The sequence below is a fragment of the Laccaria bicolor genome, genomic scaffold (genome assembly GCF_000143565.1).
Source record: "Laccaria bicolor S238N-H82 LACBIscaffold_28 genomic scaffold, whole genome shotgun sequence".
In the NCBI taxonomy this organism is placed as follows: Eukaryota; Fungi; Basidiomycota; class Agaricomycetes; order Agaricales; family Hydnangiaceae; genus Laccaria; species Laccaria bicolor.
This window is the reverse complement of record NW_001889899.1, coordinates 546,920-566,435: the sequence shown is the minus strand read 5'-3', so window position 1 is coordinate 566,435 and position 19,516 is coordinate 546,920. Positions and strand designations below refer to the sequence as shown.

The 19,516-nt window shown below is 41.2% G+C and overlaps 3 protein-coding genes across 3 annotated transcripts; all 3 read left to right on the top strand.

Moving 5' to 3' along the window:
- Positions 1–500: 500 nt before the first annotated feature.
- LACBIDRAFT_330672 (uncharacterized protein) lies at positions 501–1,568 on the top strand (the record flags this gene model as incomplete). Its single annotated transcript, XM_001884980.1, has 7 exons — positions 501–503; positions 548–610; positions 800–846; positions 1,021–1,093; positions 1,193–1,207; positions 1,337–1,414; positions 1,473–1,568. The coding sequence occupies 7 exons, from the start codon at positions 501–503 to the stop codon at positions 1,566–1,568; spliced, it is 375 nt and encodes a 124-aa protein (XP_001885015.1).
- A 300-nt stretch (positions 1,569–1,868) lies between these two features.
- Positions 1,869–8,217, top strand: LACBIDRAFT_330671 (uncharacterized protein; the record flags this gene model as incomplete). Its single annotated transcript, XM_001884979.1, has 21 exons — positions 1,869–1,896; positions 1,937–1,955; positions 2,082–2,249; positions 2,298–2,378; positions 2,429–2,590; positions 2,646–2,777; positions 2,957–3,019; positions 3,125–3,196; positions 3,249–3,305; positions 3,358–3,426; positions 3,478–4,151; positions 4,275–4,426; positions 4,821–5,142; positions 5,194–5,378; positions 5,433–5,605; positions 5,661–6,001; positions 6,053–6,289; positions 6,343–6,366; positions 7,076–7,754; positions 7,780–8,027; positions 8,201–8,217. 21 exons carry the CDS (start codon positions 1,869–1,871, stop codon positions 8,215–8,217), a joined length of 3,903 nt encoding a protein of 1,300 aa, XP_001885014.1.
- Positions 8,218–16,287: 8,070 nt separating this feature from the next.
- LACBIDRAFT_330670 (uncharacterized protein) lies at positions 16,288–17,803 on the top strand (the record flags this gene model as incomplete). The annotated part of the gene is made up of 9 exons (XM_001884978.1): positions 16,288–16,332; positions 16,458–16,709; positions 16,795–16,969; positions 17,012–17,089; positions 17,138–17,266; positions 17,325–17,414; positions 17,555–17,559; positions 17,676–17,696; positions 17,774–17,803. The coding sequence occupies 9 exons, from the start codon at positions 16,288–16,290 to the stop codon at positions 17,801–17,803; spliced, it is 825 nt and encodes a 274-aa protein (XP_001885013.1).
- Positions 17,804–19,516: the final 1,713 nt, after the last annotated feature.

Here is a 19,516-nt window from a genome sequence, read left to right as displayed (position 1 = left end):
ATGGGGTAAAGGAATCCCAAAAGTGTCATGTTTTGTTTTTTGTTTTTTGCATTTTTCTCCATGAAAACAAAACCAAACAATATGATTTCAGTATATTTAGAAAGCTAAAAGAAAGGGCTACAACTATTGTATCATGGGAAAAATGACCAAAAAAGGAAGGTGCATGCCCTAGAAAAGGAATGGTCAGATATAGACTCCCAAGTTTACTGATAGACTACAAAAAAGTCGGACTCTAAATATATTGAAATCATATTGTTTGGTTTTGTTTTCATGGAGAAAAATGCATTAGAGTCCGACTTTTTTGTAGTCTATCAGTAAACTTGGTAGGCTATAGGGTAGTTCACGGTAGCGTTTTTCAGCTTGTTTTTCATCTTGTTTTTTGATTGAAAAACAACATCAAAAACAACTCAATTTTAATTACATTTAAGACAGATGGACCTCTGCTCCAGCACATCTTTCGGTTGCGTAGAGCCCCAGTCCCATTTTTTCTTGTAGTATCCATGGTAAGTATTGTTGTTGAAAGATTTCGATTTGTTTTACATTTAAGACAGTTGGCTCCACTACCCCTTCATGGTCCTTTCTTCAGCGTGGACGGATGGTCATCTTAAACGTGAGTAACCATATTTGCTCACTTTGTCTACCTTCTGACACACCTGGATTTGACTCCTTGTCATCCTCGTTGTGATGGCTTTGACTCGATGTCGGCCTTTGTGCAATCTGGCGGTTTGACTCATTGTCGCTGCTAGTCTCTCATGGGTCCGTGAGGAACAGAATGCTCATTGTTTCCAAAATATTCCAGCCATTCCTGTGCCGTCTCATTTCCATGGACAGATGGCCCTCTGAATTGTGAGTTACCTTACTCTTTCTCCTTCTCTCCCTTTTGGTGCACCTGGACTGGACTCCTTGTCATCCTCGTTGCGAAGGCTTTGACTCCCTGTTGGCATTTCCTTCTGGCGGTTTGACTCTTTGTCACTGCTATTCACTCACAGGGCCGTTGAACACAATGCTCATTGTTTCTAGTGCCATCTCCTTCACTCTCGTCAGACCAACACAGCCCTTCGATAGAGTCACATTTTCACCTGAATTTTTCATGGTAAGTTTCGACGTCGATGGATTTCGATGGATTTCGATGTCCCTTACATTTAAGACAGTTGGACCTCAAGTTGTATGCACTTCATGTGCTGGAATTCAGTCATTCATGGGCTGGGTAGGTTACTTCCTATGAAACTTCATATCTGGTGCTAATTGCCTCTCTCAGTGTACAACGTTGAAATGATTGCCGATGAACATGGTTACTGCATAACACCATGGGTGGGAAACGACTGTGTGTATACAGTGGGACAATCCTTTCATGGATGCTAGCACCAAGATCGCTTTCCACTCTACTCCCCTGAACACAGTATTCAACTTGTCTGTAAGCTTTGTTCATCTCCCTAAGCATCAGCTAACTCACCAGAATTCACACTATGCAGACTGATAAATATGTCCAATCGGAAGATCTCAAGCACACTGATAATAATGTCCATTCGGAATATTTCAACCCCCCTCCTGGCCAGCCCAGTCAGTAATGTCGATGGTCCTTCGGGTTGGGGACTTTTCGCACTGTGCGGTTGAAGACCTCGCACTAAACAGTTGGAGTTTCTGGACGCCCTCGACAATGACCTCATCTCACTATATTACATTGCCCTTACCCTGACGCCCAAACATGCCACAACACCACAGTAAATCCCTTCGGGTTAGCATGTCCCTGTGCTGGCATGGAAGTAAGAGTATATAGAAACACAGTGCGACGCCTTTCTGACCCAAACCACTCAAAAGGCCCTCCAATTTTTTTGAACAACAGAAAAAAACTTAATTTCCCAACCAAAATGTCTGAACCTCGAAAACTTCGCCCTCGTAAGTTGCAGCCTGTCGTTCTTCTACCCCCAGTGGGCAGAGGTAACACTTCCACCAAGGTGAGACAATCCTCTGTCACTGTTAGCCACGATGTTTAAAAAATTTGCAGAAGGGAGTGGGCAAGGCAGCCCAGAGTACAGACAACGAGAGTTGTGTTGAGGCCTTTCACCTCAAAGTAATTTTAGCACGACAGATGCTGATACCGGCGGAAACGTCATTGGCAAGTCCGCACCCACTCAGGCGACAGGTCTTCCTACCCGTAGCCGAGCCAGGAAGATCACTGTTCCTGTAGTCAACACCACCGTCAACGACCTACCTACTCCGGCACCTTCCTGCCCCAGTCGGGCCAAAAAGTATGTTTGCTGCTAAAGGGAAATAAAATCACTAATACTTGCGTGTAGAAACAATTCCAAGGCCGTTAAGAAAATTCCGGCTAGTGAATCTAATCCCAATGTGTCCGTGCCCATGGTGGACATCAACAGGTGAGGACTTGATAGTGATTGATGGGGGTGAGTCTCATCCTGAACTTTAGGATCATTGTCTTGGAGGATGGCAATGAGCCCCTTGTCGACACTGAACCCAATCAGTCTCTGGGACTTTCCATGGATGCGGCGCCCAACTTCGCCATTAATCTGGGAGCCACTCAGTACAATGACCCCAGTCAATCGACGGCACCAAGTGCCGACATTAAACGGTATTGCTTTTATAGTTATCTCCTGACAGTTCTTCACTCAAATATCTTATCCTAGAATGATGAACTTTGCCAGTAACTCCAAGCCCGGCGTGGGAGAGAAGGATGCAGCTTCTGAGAGGGAGGCCAATTCTGCCGTGGTCAAGCTCACCCAGATGAAGTCATACTGCACGTATGGCGTCAAGCAAGTGTGCGTTCCTTTCCCTTTGTCAGGGCTCTCTGTTTGACTCCTTGTCGCGGAGAGTCCTCCCAAGTGAAATTTGACTCCTTGTCATTTCACTCGGGTACAGTGTTAACTCCTTGTTCACTGCTTCCACATCTGTAATATTTATCCTCTTCAATAGTTCTCTCTAACATCTATACATACAGGGTCCTTAATGTGGCTGATCCGGATGCCATGCCCACTCAGGACCTTATATCACGTGGCAATCGGTTGGTTGCTCTGCCATTGAGACTACACGGGTGTACAACTCACCATAATGCCAACAGAGTCATTGATAATTTGGCCATAGCAGCGGAAGACTTGTTTTATAATAGAGACCCAAAAAAACGGCCTTCAGACTTCGAGAACTCCCCACCTGCACATCATGCAGACAGTGCGGGGGGCAGGTGAGTGCTGGTCAGGCGTTCAGACAAACAAGACATTGATATTCTGGCACAGGGTATTGTCTGGGTCGATTGGCTTTGGCCTGCCATTGTCTGTCCAGGCCACGTTGATGTGAGTGTGTGTTTCCATCGAATTTCCCCATCTTGTTCAACATAACTCACAGTGCTGCATCTGCCAGAGTTTCCCTGCCAGCAGAGGGCACGTTTTCAATCAAATCAACTTTCATTCCGATGTAGGTAACTTAAATTGATCTAAGTAAGGGTGGTTTCTGACAATATTTCAGAAATGATTCGTCTGGGGTTCTTCCCTGTTCACCCATCTCTGGCCCCACTCAGGTTGTGTCTCGTTCGCATGGTCTCTACACGTTACGCCACAGGCTGGACATACCTTCACTTACTTTCATTGATCCTATGCTGCGCTATCGCAAACCCAAGACTCCTGATCCCGCTTCCAGTGATGAAGATTTCGATTCCACGATGCCAGAGGATGATAGGCTCCCCATCCCTCTGGCCTCTTCCCTTCCGCATCCAGTAACCGTATATTTCTGCCATATTGGCAGAGTCATGGGGGGAAGGGGTTACATTGGACATCGTTTGAGAATTTGGAAGGCCACTGGTGCTCACCCTGCCCATCAGTATACCCGGTTCACTTCCTGGTTCAATCGGGTGACTCAACGATGGGAGTCTCTCCGCCAAGGCTACACCACAGATCCCCCTCCTGCGTCGAACCATCTTGGCGAGGTGGAGGAATGGTGGGAGGAAGCAACGAGAGTTGCCAGGCGTCAGGCCAAATGCTTAGCGGAAGGGAGTGTAGGGTGTAGCGAAGACGATGAAGCAGAGTCTGGCAAGAGTGCAGATTCAGGTGACGGACCAGAGTCAGGTGTCAGAGCAGAGCCAGGCAACGGAGAGGAAGCAGAGTCAGGCAACGAAATTAAGCCAGGGCACGAAGCAGAGGCAGGTCACAAAGCAGAACGCAGCCAGGAGGCAGAGTCAACCCGATGCAGAGGCCAGCCTGCCCACATCATCCATGCCAAACAATGCCCTTAGTTGCAGTGCATACCGGATGATGAACCTGGTGCAGATATAGAGTCTTCATTGACACCAAGTGACTACAGCCAGTCCAGAAAGGCCAAAAAGCTTCAGCTTGACCATGCTCGAAAGAATCGGGGACTTGGCCACGACGTAATGGATACTGAGGAGGAGGAGGCCGATGATGAGATGATAATGCAGGAAGTAGATGAGCAGGATCAGCATCGTTGAAGCAAGGGGAAAAACCCATTGAAGAACCTTTCGCCAGAGACAAACAGTCACGTTCGGCGTCGTTTGGTGAAGGGCAAACAACCTGCACCTAGACCTTCAGGAGACAATAACAAGGCATGCGATGAAGGAGAGGAGTTCACGCAGACTTTACGTTGGAGAGGTGCCGAGTGACTCAGAGGGAACATGTAGACACAGACGACATGGTGGTATGGACTGGAGAACCTACAAACATGACGTGACATGTAAATGTGTATGTAATGACCCTCTGACACCTATGCAAGACCCCAAACACCAGGGGGATGGAGTATGCATCTGCCAGGATGCACTACTCCAACATCGTCTGGTGAAGAGTAAGCCACCTCCACAGACGCCTTCAGGAGACGATGAGGGATCAGGTGTGGAGGGTGCAAGCGAAAGTCCTCATGTGCGCCCTGTCGCTAGCGCAAAGGCACTGGGAAAGAAACATTCAAATCCCGCGCCGAAGGCTAAGCGTGGGCCTTTCTCAGTTTGTGAAATGGATCAAGTCAAGGAGCTTGCGGACACCATCGTGGAATACTGCAAGAACATGGGCTGTACACCTGAGTCTGTCCTATGCAAAGGGGGCTTCAATGTCTCCCTTTCTCGCGAGCCGTCCTGGTGGGACGTATGGCAAATGTACCTGCGTCACCAGAGTTACAATCCCGAACAGAGTACGTCTTTTTTCTTTGTCCTGGTTATCAGGCTTCATTGATTAGTCTTAGCTGCCAGTCGCTCGTGGCCTACCCAGGCCTCAGAGATGTACAAGATCCTTATGGAGAACCTTTCAGAGGATGAGCTGGAGGACTATCGGCAGAATATGCTTGTAGAGTTGGCAGAGTTCAAGCCGGAGGTTGACCAGCAGGAGTTCAAGATGACAAAGTTGGCTCTGAAGCAAGTTCAAGACTTGGTGAGTTTGGACAGTTTATCTGCAGTGACTTTGTCTGATATTCTGATTTCATAGGCAACGGCGTTGGGAAGGGCGGACTTGGACATGATCGGGGTAATCATTCCTCGTGATCCTGTGGCCAACCAGGCTGCTACCGTCATCACAGGCAATCCTTTGCTGCAATGTGTCATCAAGCACAGTCAAGTGGACATCAAGAAGTTACTTCATCATTTGACAATGCTCCTTTGGTTAGTGATATAAGTATTATCAATTGAGAAGGTATATTGACCTTTAACTATGCAGGGGGATGGCCTCTAATTTTATTGTACCAGAAACTGTGGACATCTCGCAATTGCTTGGAGTTGATGTGGCGAACTTGGACGCAAATGTAGAAGGCTCAAGCACAGTGCCGCAGCTGCCCCCCATGGAACCCAGGGAGCACACGAAGGTTACAAAAAGTCTGGCCAAAAAATCCAAGTCTTCGAAAGGTGTGGCAAGCTCTTCCGACCCTGATTTAACTCAGCCAATGAGTGCTGTTCCTGCGTCTTATTGGAATTGCCGAACCGCGGAAGGGTCTCGACCCATGGAATCTTCTCGAGATCATTCACAGAGATGTGTACCTTACCTAATGAAATTTCAGATTGGTAAGTTCCATTTGTCTTGTTGGGGTGAGCTACCTGCTGATCGGTTTGCAGTGGATTGTGCAGGTCCTGTGATAGCTTCGGCGTTGGCTTTGTGGGCCAACTTCTTCACCCACTGCCATGACGATCGAATGATTCTTGAACGTTGGCCTTGCAATGAACCCATCCCTGGAGCAAAGGGATGGTCAATAACCGACATCAGTTCAAATGGGATTAATATGATATTCACGTACATGATTAGCAAGGATGAGACGAAGGAGCTAGCTCCTCAAATTGTCTCCCGGTCTGATGGTAAGTTTGACTGGTGATGTTCATGATGCATGTTCTAATTGACTGGGCTTTAGATTACATGGACTTGGCAGAGGGGAGTGAGGATTGGCTGGACATACCCATCGTTACTAGTGTTTAAAGGTTCAGTCCATAGGACCGCAAAAAACCGGTGGACCGAACTGAACCGGACCATGGTCCGGTCTTTTTTTCGGTTGCAGTTGCCCCAATTTGGGGTTGGTCCGGTTGCCGGTTGCCTCATTTCGAAAATATATTAAAACCGTTCAAAGACCGGTTTTGATCGGTTGCAACCGGTTAAACGGTCACGTGCGTTACATACCCTTGTAACCACGTTTATTACCTTTTATTGGGTTTTTGTTTCATCAAAAACGGTTAAGAATTGAGAAAGATATAACCAAATCCATATTTTACCCGAGTCTCTACGAGATGTAATTCGGTTGCAGTCATAGCTATGTCAAATCTTCATTAAATCTCTTCAAAATTGGTAGAATGACGGGTATTTACATGCTTTACTATTTCATATAACCTGTTTATTTTTCAGAGTAATAATAGTCAAGATACAAATGGTTTATATTGGTATAATAAATTATACGCAAAAAAACCGGTCTGGATCGGTCTGAACCGGCTCCATAGACCGAAATAGACCGGTCCTAGGTGGTTCGGTTCGGTTCCCTCAATATCTGGGTCGGTCCTAGACCGGTTGCGGTCCACGGTTGCGCGTTTTGGGGGCAAAAAACCGGACTGAACTGAACTTGCGAACACTAATCGTTACTGGCGAATCCAAATCAGGGGCACTCGTCGTCCTTGCCCATGTCAGAAACTGCTTGCCAGAGGTTGAAAATGCGGCTCGACAAAATGATGGAGGTGCTGACTGCCCTCCACTACTCTGTGCCAGAGCTCGTAGCCAGATGATCAAGGTCAACACCTTGAAGGTAGTCAAAAAGAAGAAGACGGCAACAACCTCCACACAAGTTGGCAGGCAGAAGCGCAAGTTACGTGAGGACTCCAAGCCTTCAGGAGCTGGTGTCCAGGTCGAAAAACCACCGACTTCTGATGAGGATACTCAGGCCGGCAACTCTTGCGCTCCTGTTATCTCCCCCATTCACTCTCCTCCGGCCAAACATGTCTGTCGCCAGGAGAAGCCAGGCCAAGGGGCTGATTTGGGTTCACGGCCAGTGCGCAATAACCGAGGTGGACCCAGAGACAGTGGTTGGGAGAGTCAAGAAGGGCAGCATCCCCATAGCATGACCCAGGGCTCAGGAAATGAGTGCGGGTTGGACAAAGGACTCAATTCCCATGGGATGTCCCAGCAGTGGCGTACTCATGACGATGCTGGGTCAAACCGTCCGAGAGGTGTCATTCCATGGAATGACGCCGATGTTCACAATCACAATGACTACGATGCGGATGTTAACATGTATGACGAAGATGGGCACAACACTTTCATGGATGAGTATCAGGCGACTAGGTTCGAACCCTCTTTTTCCATGCAGGATCACCATCACCAACCTCCACCCCAGTTCTCGAATTTCCAATATTATGGTCACCATCCATGACAGTATGCACCATCTGACTTTGGTGGAAGAGGCCGTGGCATCTGCCCCCAATATCGAGGACATGGTCGTCCGTATGACTCTCATGGCTACTATGGCCAAGGAAACGAAGGATTTGCTGGGTTTGGCACTTGCGGGGTTGGACGGGGGCATTCAGAGGCTGGTGATGGGGAGCAACTCACAGGGTGGTGTGCTATGTCGACGACTTCCTAGTGAGGGCCAGGGTTTCTGAAATGTCTTCAACGGAGGAGGAGAATTGATGGTCAGGCAGAGTTCAGGAGTTGGTGCACATCCATGTGGATGTTTGTGTCATGCAGGTTCGTTTGGGGGACTTAGAATTACTACACTATCTAGTACATAGGGTTTTGTGGTACTTAGTACTCTTCAGTGCTGGTCACCGGATATATTGGTAGTTAGGATCATGTAGACCTTGTTGTTTCACTGGTTGAATTATCAATGTGCCATTGGAATACTTGTGCTATGCTGCTTGGACTTGGAAAAATTCAAGATGCACCATACTGATGGTATTACTGTTATTTGGTAGACAGATTGGAATGGGGTTTGGTACCAAAGATATGGTATGAGGCTATACCAGAGATCACATACCATACCATACCATGTGGTATGATGGTATAGAATGGTATGGCTTTGGAATCCACATACCATACCATATGGTATGATTGTCTGGAATGGTTACCATACCATATGGTATGATGGTATAGAATGGTATGGCTTTGGAATCCACATACCATACCATATGGTATGATTGTCTGGAATGGTCACCATACCATGTGGTATGATGGTATGGAATGGTATGGCTTTGGAATCCACATACCATACCATATGGTATGATTGTCTGGAATGGTTACCATACCATATGGTATGATGGTATAGAATGGTATGGCTTTGGAATCCACATACCATACCATATGGTATTATTCTGAAAGACAGATACCATACCATGTGGTATGATGGTATGGAATGGTATGGCTTTGGAATCCACATACACTGCAAACATTCCAACATACTGATGTGAGAATATTTTGAGAGTATTTTGATGGTACATAAAATTTTCCCAAAATACCATCCACCAGGTATGTGATTGGTATGAAGATATATATTTTATTACCCATGCTGAAGTATCTGATTAGTATTTTGATTGTATTCAAATGTTTTTCCTCAATACTGGGTCACATACTAGAATAATACTTCTATCACAGTATCTTAACTTTGAACAAAATATCTTCAACATACTGATTGGCCAATATTTTAAGAGTATGATTCTTCAGGATAAGATACTTATATGATACTAGAGAGTAGATATAAAGGGAATATCTTGAAAGTATGAAAATATATCGCATTTTCATATTGGATACTAACACAATATTAAGCAGATATTCATTAAAGATGACCAACATACTGAGATGCCAGTATTGTGTTAGTATCAAGAACAAACAAACAATACTGCCTGACAGGTATTTTGTTGGTATGGAAAAAGTATGAGAGTGAAATATCTATATACTCTTTAAATATTGCAGGCAGAGTATCCAAATAGTATGCTACAATATTTTATCATACTGTTTGAAAGCTACATTTCATACTTTTATAATAAAAGCATAATACTGGTGTATGGAAATTCAAAAAGTATGTGAAGGGTATGACATTGAACAGAATTTTAAAATCAACAATTTTAATGTGAGGATTCAATACTAGATGAGAAGTAATGAAGATATATCTTGAGATGGGGATTAAATACTAGTTGAATACTTGAAGAGGAGTATTGAAAGCATATCATAATACTACACAATATAATATGAGAATGGTATCAGATAGGTATAGTAATACAAAATGAATAGTTTTAATGTGAGGATTAAATACTAGTTAAATACTAGAAGAGGAGTATTGGAAGTATATCATGATAGTATATAATATAATATGAGAATGGTATAAAATGGGTATGCTAACTCCAATGATAAGAAGAATTGTACTTATATGATAGTATAGTGTGGATATAGAGATTGGTATGAGAGTAATAGAATAGTATGATTGAAGTATGATAATAATACCTTGCTTGTTTGAACAATGAGAGAGTATCGAAATGTTTTTTATGATAGAAGATATCATCATACTAGACAGAGTATTGAGTATAAATTGTATACATGTACAGTCATCCACCTGCTAATGATACGCCGAAACTGAGAAATTGCATCCAACAATTTGAGGTACAACATTCAGCCATAAAAACTACATGAATATTTGAGATAAATTACATTCTATAACCTTACCAAATTTCAGAATGTTTGAACCACAGGTCAGGAAGAAAAGTCAAAATTATGGGTGTATCATTGGGTGGTGTGACTGTATTGCAGCAATTTCCAAAAACAGTCCGTTTTGAAAACTTCACAGCAGCACCAATACTGCTTCAATTGTTCCCAAATTTTGTACTACGGTAGATGTGAACTTGTAGTGCATGTTACAATTTATTTCACAAAGATTGATGTAGTATTGAGTGAGATATTAGTTGGTCAAAAGTGTATCAAATGATGGTGGCGTATCATTGGTGGGTGGATGACTGTATCTATCCATGTATAATTGTATAATTGTATTCTTGTATTCCAGTATCTATGTATACACATATATGTGTATTCTTGTATTTAGGTATCTACATATGTATCCATGTATACATATATTCTTGTATCCTTGTATTCAGGTATCCACATATACACATATTCTTGTATCCTTGTATTCATGTATCCATAGTGTATGTCATGGTTCTGTGCCACATATGTGTATCCTTGTATTTAGGTATCCACATATACATGTATCCTTGTATTCATGTATCCATGTATACATATATTCTTGTATCCTTGTATTCATGTATCCATGTATACATATATTCTTGTATCCTTGTATTCAGGTATCCACATATACACATATTCTTGTATCCTTGTATTCATGTATCCATGTATACAAGTATCCTTGTATCCATGTAGACAAGTATTCTTGTATTCATATATTCTTGTATTCATGTATCCATAGTGTATGTCATGGTTCTGTGCCACATGGTTGTCGTGTCAGTTCAGCTAGGTGTGTGTGAGCAGAGTCGTGAGCCAAGCTGGGAAGCATATGTTGTATGGGATCAAAGAAGTTCAATATATCAGTAATTTGATGTATGCATATAGGAAGAGAAACCTGGAATAAAATGGAATGAGTAAATTGACAATCAACGATGTCGTTAAAACCTTAAATGGGTGAAGGGGCTTGGCTATGGTTAAACATTTGGAGTAAAAGCCAAATAAAGAAAGCACTCCCCTCAGGCCTCAGGTCATGTGCCACCTATTCTGTGGTAACAGGTTGAGCTAAGCATGTATAAGTGCTCGGCAACTCTCCCCCAGATCAGTCTCAGCTCAGGTCTTGTGACTCACAAAATTGACAAGTCTGGTTGTGGAGGCTCTTGACAGCACTTGTGAAGCCGCAATTACCACTGGCTCCACAATAACCGGCTCCACAATAACTGACAGCACCAGTCATGAGCTGAACAGAGATGCTGCATCATCAAGTAAACAAGGCTACCTGCCTCACAAAATAATCACTCCCCTGTCCAATTCAAAGTTGAAATATTATTCTCAATATACCTTGAATGACATCTCATAACTCTACATCCATATTAATTCCTGTAAGTCATGTACAAAGAGTGTGATAGGCAGCTACAGTACTCCCATAGAGTTTAGAAACCTAGATTATCTTCTAGATGTTTGATGGACGGGGTTTGAAAATATATTCAGCCAGCTTTCTAAACAGTACAAATCTACACAAGCATAATCAATTTTTTTTGTGGAAGCAGATCTTGTTCAAATTCAGGATTCTCCACTTGAGCTCATTATCGCATATGTGGTATCCCTGTATACATGTGTATTCATGTATCCACATATATGTGTATTCTTGTATTCATGTATTCATGTATTCATGTATACATGTATACATGTATCCTTGTATCCATATATCCACATATATGTGATGTATACACATATCCATGTCATGTATACATGTATTCATCAAGAATATGCATATATGTTGGATACATGAATACATAGCTATGTGTATACAAGGATACCCACATACATGGATACCCGCATACAAGAATATGCATATACATGGATACATGGATACATGCATATATGGATACAAGGATACACATATTCATGGATGCAAGAATATACATATACATGGATATACATATTCATGGATATACATATTCATGGATATACATATTCATGGATACAAGAATACACATATATGTGGATACATAAATACAAGAATAGATAAGATACATGAATACATGTATCCTATTCATGAATGCAAGAATACACATATATATAAATACAAGAATACACAAACAGACATATGTTTGTATTCACGTATCGACATATACACGTATTCTTGTATTTATGTATCCATGTATCCATATATATGCATATTCTGTATCCACGTAGTTGTGTTCTGCTCATACCATGACATTTGCATGAGCTTAGAGTCTGTGCCCTCTACTTCTGACACTTAGAAGTTAGTACTGACTTCATATTGACTTGAATGAGTGGTGTTTGGCAAGCAAGGTGCAACCAAACAACTTGAACTGAACTCATGTGCAAGTTATACTAACTCACTGGCATTGGAACATTGTAAAATAGTGTAGAATATCCCTTGTATATAAATACTGCCTCTTTGAATGCAAGAGAGGCATCTCTTAACTTTACCCCACTTTATCTCTCATATTTGAGAACTGCTGTAAGCACAAGCAGTACTCTTGTAGGACCAGGTAAAGCTTCATGCTACCCAGTCTGAAGCTGTCCTAAGATTGTTATGCTTCACACTGACATCACATATGATTAAAGACTCGCTCTAATCATTCAGCAGTCTGGTACTCAATTTCCTTACTCAGTTTCAAAGTCTCTAAAATACTTCAAAGATACTTACAGAACCCTATGGTCTTGCTCGTGTCTTCTTTGGTAACCCAGATAGTTATTCATTTGTATTCAATTTCTACTGACAACTTGTATACTCATAGGAGTACACCAAAGATTACGAGCCATATTGTAACAAGATGAGCCAAGCACACTGCTCAATTAGAAGTTGTCCAAAATTTTGGTAGTGAATTATTGCCAAGAGTGTTAACATCTTCTGTAGCTTTTTCATTCTTTTCATTTGTGAATCAACTTCTTGTCCATGCCCATGCATCCCTCCCACCTGATGCACTTGAAGCCTTCAAAATGAATGGCAGAAAGTAGTGCAAACAATGTGATACTGTAATTTCCCAGTCCAATCCTGCAGCATAACACCATGGTAAGGTCCAGAAAATGTCACTTGAAGATGATTAGCCAAAGAGAATGCAGTGAAAGTATCGAAAGCATGGATTCAATGTTGCACATACTTATCACTGAGTTTATCTAACACTCATTTAGTATTTCTACAGATACATGAATACATGAACATATGAATACATGAACACATGAATATAAGGATACTTGATACATGTATATGTGTAATGTGTATATGTGAATACAAGGATACATGTATACATGAATACAAGAATACAAGTGTATATGTATATGTAGATACATGAATACAAGGATACATGTATATGCAGATACCTGAATACAAGGATACAAGAATATGTGTATATGTAAATACAGGAATACAGAACATGTGTATACATGGATACATCAATACAAGGATACACATAGATGTGGATACCTTAATACAAGGATACATGTATACATAGATACCTGAATAAAAGAATACAAGAATATGCATATATGTACATGGATGTATGAATACAAGAATATGTGCATACATGAATACATGAATACAAGGATACAAGGATACATGTATACAATATATACTCAATACTTTCCCTAGTATGATGCTAACTTCTATCATAAAAATATTTCAATACTCTCTCATTGTTCATACAAGCAAGGTATTATTATCATACTTTAATCATACTATTCTATTACTCTCATATCATATTATATACTATCATGATATACTTCCAATACTCCTCTTCTAGTATTTAACTAGTATTTAATCCTCACATTAAAACTATTCATTTTGTATTACTATACCTATCTGATACCATTCTTATATTATATTGTGTAGTATTATGATATACTTTCAATACTCCTCTTCAAGTATTCAACTAGTATTTAATCCCCACCTCAAAATTACCAAGTTGAAATTTGTATACCCTTCTGATACTGACATGATATTATATTGTATAATATTATGATATATCTTCATTACTTCTCATCTAGTATTGAATCCTCACATTAAAATTGTTGATTTTAAAATTCTGTTCAATATCATACCCTTCACATACTTTTTTAATTTCCATACACCAGTATTATGCTTTTATTATAAAAGTATGAAATGTAGCTTTCAAACAGTATGATAAAATATTGTAGCATACTATTTGGATACTCTGCCTGCAATATTTGAATAGTATATAGATATTTCACTCTCATATTTTTTCCATACCAACAAAATACCTGTCAGACGGTATTGTTTGTTTCTTCTTGATACTAGCACAATACTGGCATCTCAGTATGTTGGTCATCTTTAATGAGTATCTGCTTAATATCATGTTAGTATTCAATATAAAAATGTGATATATTTTCATACTTTCAAGATATTCCCTTTATATCTACTCTCTAGTATCATACAAGTATCTTTTGAATATTATATATAATGTTTTCAAAGTATCTTATCCTGAAGAATCATACTCTTAAAATATTGGTCAATCAGTATGTTGAAGATATTTTGTTCAAAGTTAAGATACTGTGATAGAAGTATTATTCTAGTATGTGACCCAGTATTGAGGAAAAACATTTGAATACAATCAAAATACTAATCAGATACTTCAGTGTGGGTAATAAAATATATATCTTCATACCAATCACATACCTGGTGGATGGTATTTTGGGAAAAAATTATGTACCATCAAAATACTCTCAAAATATTCTCACGTCAGTATGTTGGAATGTTTGCAGTGATACCATACCATATGGTATTATTCTGAAAGGCAGATACCATACCAGTGGTATGATTCAGGAAGGTACCATACCATATGATATGATTGTCTGGAGTTGGTCTGGAGGTATGACTTTGATTCAGTTCATTGACAATACCTCCAGCACTTATTGGTATACACATGTCCAGCTTGCAAATACCCTTAATAGCATGCAGATGGGATGTAGTTTGGCACGGCAGCTTTCCACCATTGAATTCACTAACACCCCCTTGGTCCTTTACCACATGTTCCCCACTCAACCTTACCCCACTTCTAACCCATAACTTGACACATCTATATCAGCCTGAAATTCCCTTAATTTATCACCAACACCCTGCCTCTCTTTACAATTTTCCCCATTCAAACTTATCCAACTTCTAATCCATAACTTGGCTTATCTATATCAGCTGAAAATCCTCTGCTTACCTTTTTTGCCAACACCCCACTTTTCTTTACCATGTTCCCCACTCAACCTTACCCCACTTCTAATCCATAACTTGACTTGGTATCATGCATGGTTCAGGACTGATAGCCAATACAGAAAATGTCTTCTTTTCTTTCCTTCTCAAATACCACATCATCACAATGGATGCAGTATTGATTTATCTGTGATGAATATTGTTCTAATTGAAAGGACTGGGAAAGATATGTATCATTAAATGGCTTTGGATGCATGGGAAAGCTGGGATAAAGCCTATTTAAACTCATTTTCAATAGATGGTTTGGACTATCTGGCCTCAATTTGTAGCCTAATATCTCAGGAAAAACCTGGAGAACCACCCCACAAAAAATGGCACCCAATGGACCAGTATTGCAGCCTGCAGAAATAATTTATATATTTTGGAAAAGGACCCCAGACACCCCGTGACAGTTTTGGTATGATGGTATGGTATGGTATGAGATCATTTGGTATGGTATGAGATGACATGGTATGGTATGGTAACATGGTATTGGTATGAGTGGGATATGGTATGGATTTTCCATTCCATGGTACCATGGTATTGGTATTGAGCTCATATACCACCCCAGAATGGGTACCCTCAAGGTACCCTAAATCAAGGAATTGATGTACCTCATAGGTACCCTAAAATGGGTGACTGAAGTGATGTAACATATATTATATCATCATGAGTTCTGCTCCATTTCATGCGATTTTAGGCTTGCTGGAAACGCACAAATTAGAGCTTTAAAACGGGTCTAAGAGCCCATATTATTTCGACGTTTACGGTGACCTCCGATAACATTTACCATTTTGGGGCAGATTCTTTGCCAGTAATTGGTCCATAGTCCTGTGAGTTTTGAACCAAATGCTACGTATATAGACGCGTTGGAAATGACTGAAACGCCGCTTTCCAGCGCAAAAAAGAACACAAAAAACGAACATGTTTTGCAAAGGATACTTCATCTTCTTTGTTGTTGCACTTTTTGTAGGTCAATCAATCTCTGAACAGTGGTGTAGTTTCTTCTTGTTCCAGCCTCATTTTGATCATAATGATTCATATACAATAAGAAATGTTCTTTCTATTGAAATCTAGTATACTGGTAGTTTCAGGTTATCTCAGGACAGTTCAGGTTGCCCCAGGACATCCACCCTTGTGACACCCTGGGAAAAAGCTTACAAACATGTTTGTCCCAGAAAAAAAGTGATTTTCCTGATGTCTTTCAATTGTCCAACACTATCATCGACGACATCAACCCACTCAACTACCGTCTAACTACTGACAACTTTATCACACTTACCCTTCCTACTGGCCAACTTCTGTATGCACTTGACCCCGCCACTGGCACTTCTTTGTGGTGGCCCGTGGGTGTTATGCCACATAGCTCACATTGTTACATGTGCAGCCATTCATTCCATTCCTGTTGATCCACTTGTTCCCATCACGCAGTGCATGTACATCCCTCAGTTCCAATTTTATTGCATCGCTATGGAACGTCCAGCAATCCTGTTGACCTTGAGCCCTGACTGCATGAATCTGCTTTATGGATACACTTCACAGGAGAACATTCAAGCATGGTTCACCAACTTCCAGACCATGGGAAGACAAGCTGTACAATGGATTTGTACGGTGTGCAGCCAGTCAGCATACCTGGGCCTTTATTCAGGTTGGAACTGGGAAACACCTACTCAGAATAGCTCGAGACTAGAATTTCCCAACCATCATCTTATCAAGGGATTTGATGGTATGAATTTTAGACTCATAATTTTTCACATATTAACATGGATCGTAGTGCACACCAATTTCAATTCTTATACTCTTCCTTCAACCTGTACCTGTAACTCTTTGACCAGTGATTTGTCTAGCAAGGTTGGAAGCCTTATGACCGACAAGGACATTATTATGGAAGACGTGCATTACGGTAAGCAGCTGGGATATCTGTTAAAAATATTAGCATTGAAATATTTGCCAGACAACAGGAGCCTCATCCCACATCCAGTACACTCAGCCTATGCAAGATGCTACTCCAATTATGATGTCTTCAGCAAGGAGACTTTGGTCAACAAGGGGTATGTCAAGTGAGGAGCTGGAGATCTTACACCATACACTTCCACATTATCCCCACTAAACTCAACCACATTCCCAATTCTTTCACTCCCAGAGGCAGACATTCATGATGATTAACGGGTACTTCGAATTTTAAGGACAGGGGGGGTATGTTAGAGTACTCAGGTTATTACTAGTCTTTTATCCTTTCATTCTCACTACCAGACAACTCCACCAATGTCTTGTTCCAACTGTTGTATTATCTGACTAGTTATCACTTACAGTTGAGTGCAAAAAGAATGAAGGTTGGTTCATTTTTCTGGTTCTTTCTAAGATTCTATTGTACCTCAAGTGTATTTGTGTATTCTTTTACATTATGTAGTTGTGTTACACTTCCCTTGGTATGGACTAATTTCAGTGAAAGCTGGAGCCTTGAGAAGGTTTTTATTCTGGAGGCCATTTTTGGCATCTGAAAAAAAAAAAATGCGCTAACTGGGGAGGTAGCCAGAACATACCTCTGGTCAACCTGAATGAGCCTATCAAAGAATCAGTCAAAAATACTGAGCAGTTAGGTCTGTAGAGGCTTTGGAAAATGGCTTGTTTTGTCTAAAACAGGCCAAAAATGACCAAAATAGCACAAAATGACCATTTTCTGGAGGCTCTACAAGCATAACCGCTCAGTATTTTTAACTAATTCTTTGATAGGCTCATTCAGGTTGACCAGAGATATGTTCTGGCTACCTCGCCAGTTAGTACAATTTTTTTTTTTTCAGATGCCAAAAATGGCCTCCAGAATAAAAACCTTCTCAAGGCTCCAGCTTTCACTGAAATTAACCCATACCAAGGGAATACACAAATACATTTGAGGCACAATAGATTCTTAGAAAGAACCAGAAAAATGAACCAACCTTCATTCTTTTTGCACTCAACTGTAGTTGTATTCTGTTTACTATTCTATAGGATAGTTGTATTCTGTTGTCATTTGACTTGAAGTGTTCACAAACACGTTCGCTGACTTGTATATGCATTGCACATCTTGTTAGGCTTGTTAGGATTACAGGTTTGACCAAACAACTCTGGATTGAGTCATGCTTTGGTAAAGAATCTGAGAGAACATTGTAGCACAAATATGAATGAACCAGATACTTCTAAACTAGATACTGCATGTATTTAAATTAGTTGAAATGTAAGAAGTAAGGATCATACTTACTTTTACCCCAGTTTGACTTGACTTAAGTTCTCTGAACTGAGCAGCATCCTTGAGTGATTTGGTAAGGCTTAGCACTATCAATCAACTTTGATCAACCATTAAAGCTAAGCGCTAACACCTCTGATCATCAAGTGATGCTGCCCATCAGATAATCAAGACAAGACTCTCTATGCTTTTAGGATCACATGCCCTCTACATATTACATTCTACACTTGACTCTCAATCTAGGTAACATTGTCTACATATGATTAACTACTGACCTGTATTCATAGGAATATCATAGACTCTAACAATGAGGATGAGGAGCTGGAAGATGCTGTAGCTGTCATCGAAAGGTTCTTGTACATTGGCACTGGCACACTGGTGTACGAAGCAGAGACATTGATAGCTGTTTTGTGATTCCTTGCACAGTGGTGGTCAGCATCTCACTGCTGCCACTGCCACTTCCTGATGGGGTTAGTGTGGAGTAGCTTTCAACCATTTTTTTCTCTCCTCACCTGTGACAGGGGGCAGGATTAGCAGCAGCTGTACTCTTTTCTGGCTGTCTGAAGCTGCCAAATTCCCACCTTTTGATGCTGCAATTGCAAGTTGCATATGAACAAGAGTTCCTCCTGATTTGCAAAGATGAAGAGCTTGAAGACAGGAAATATTGTTTGTACAGTTCACAATGGCTACTGGGACACTATGGGCATAAACATCATCTCAAAATGGACGGAGAAGGGAGGTGATACAGAAGTACTACCACCCTGCCCTTTTCCATGCCAATGTTGGCTGACAACATCAACTACCATCTCATTGCCCATCCTCAGTTCCATATTGTCACACCACCGCAGCACAGCACACAGTGAGCTGCTCCATGTCAGGCACCACCTGAGGCCTGATTGCTCATCTGCTGGTCCCCCCTGTACCTTAGAT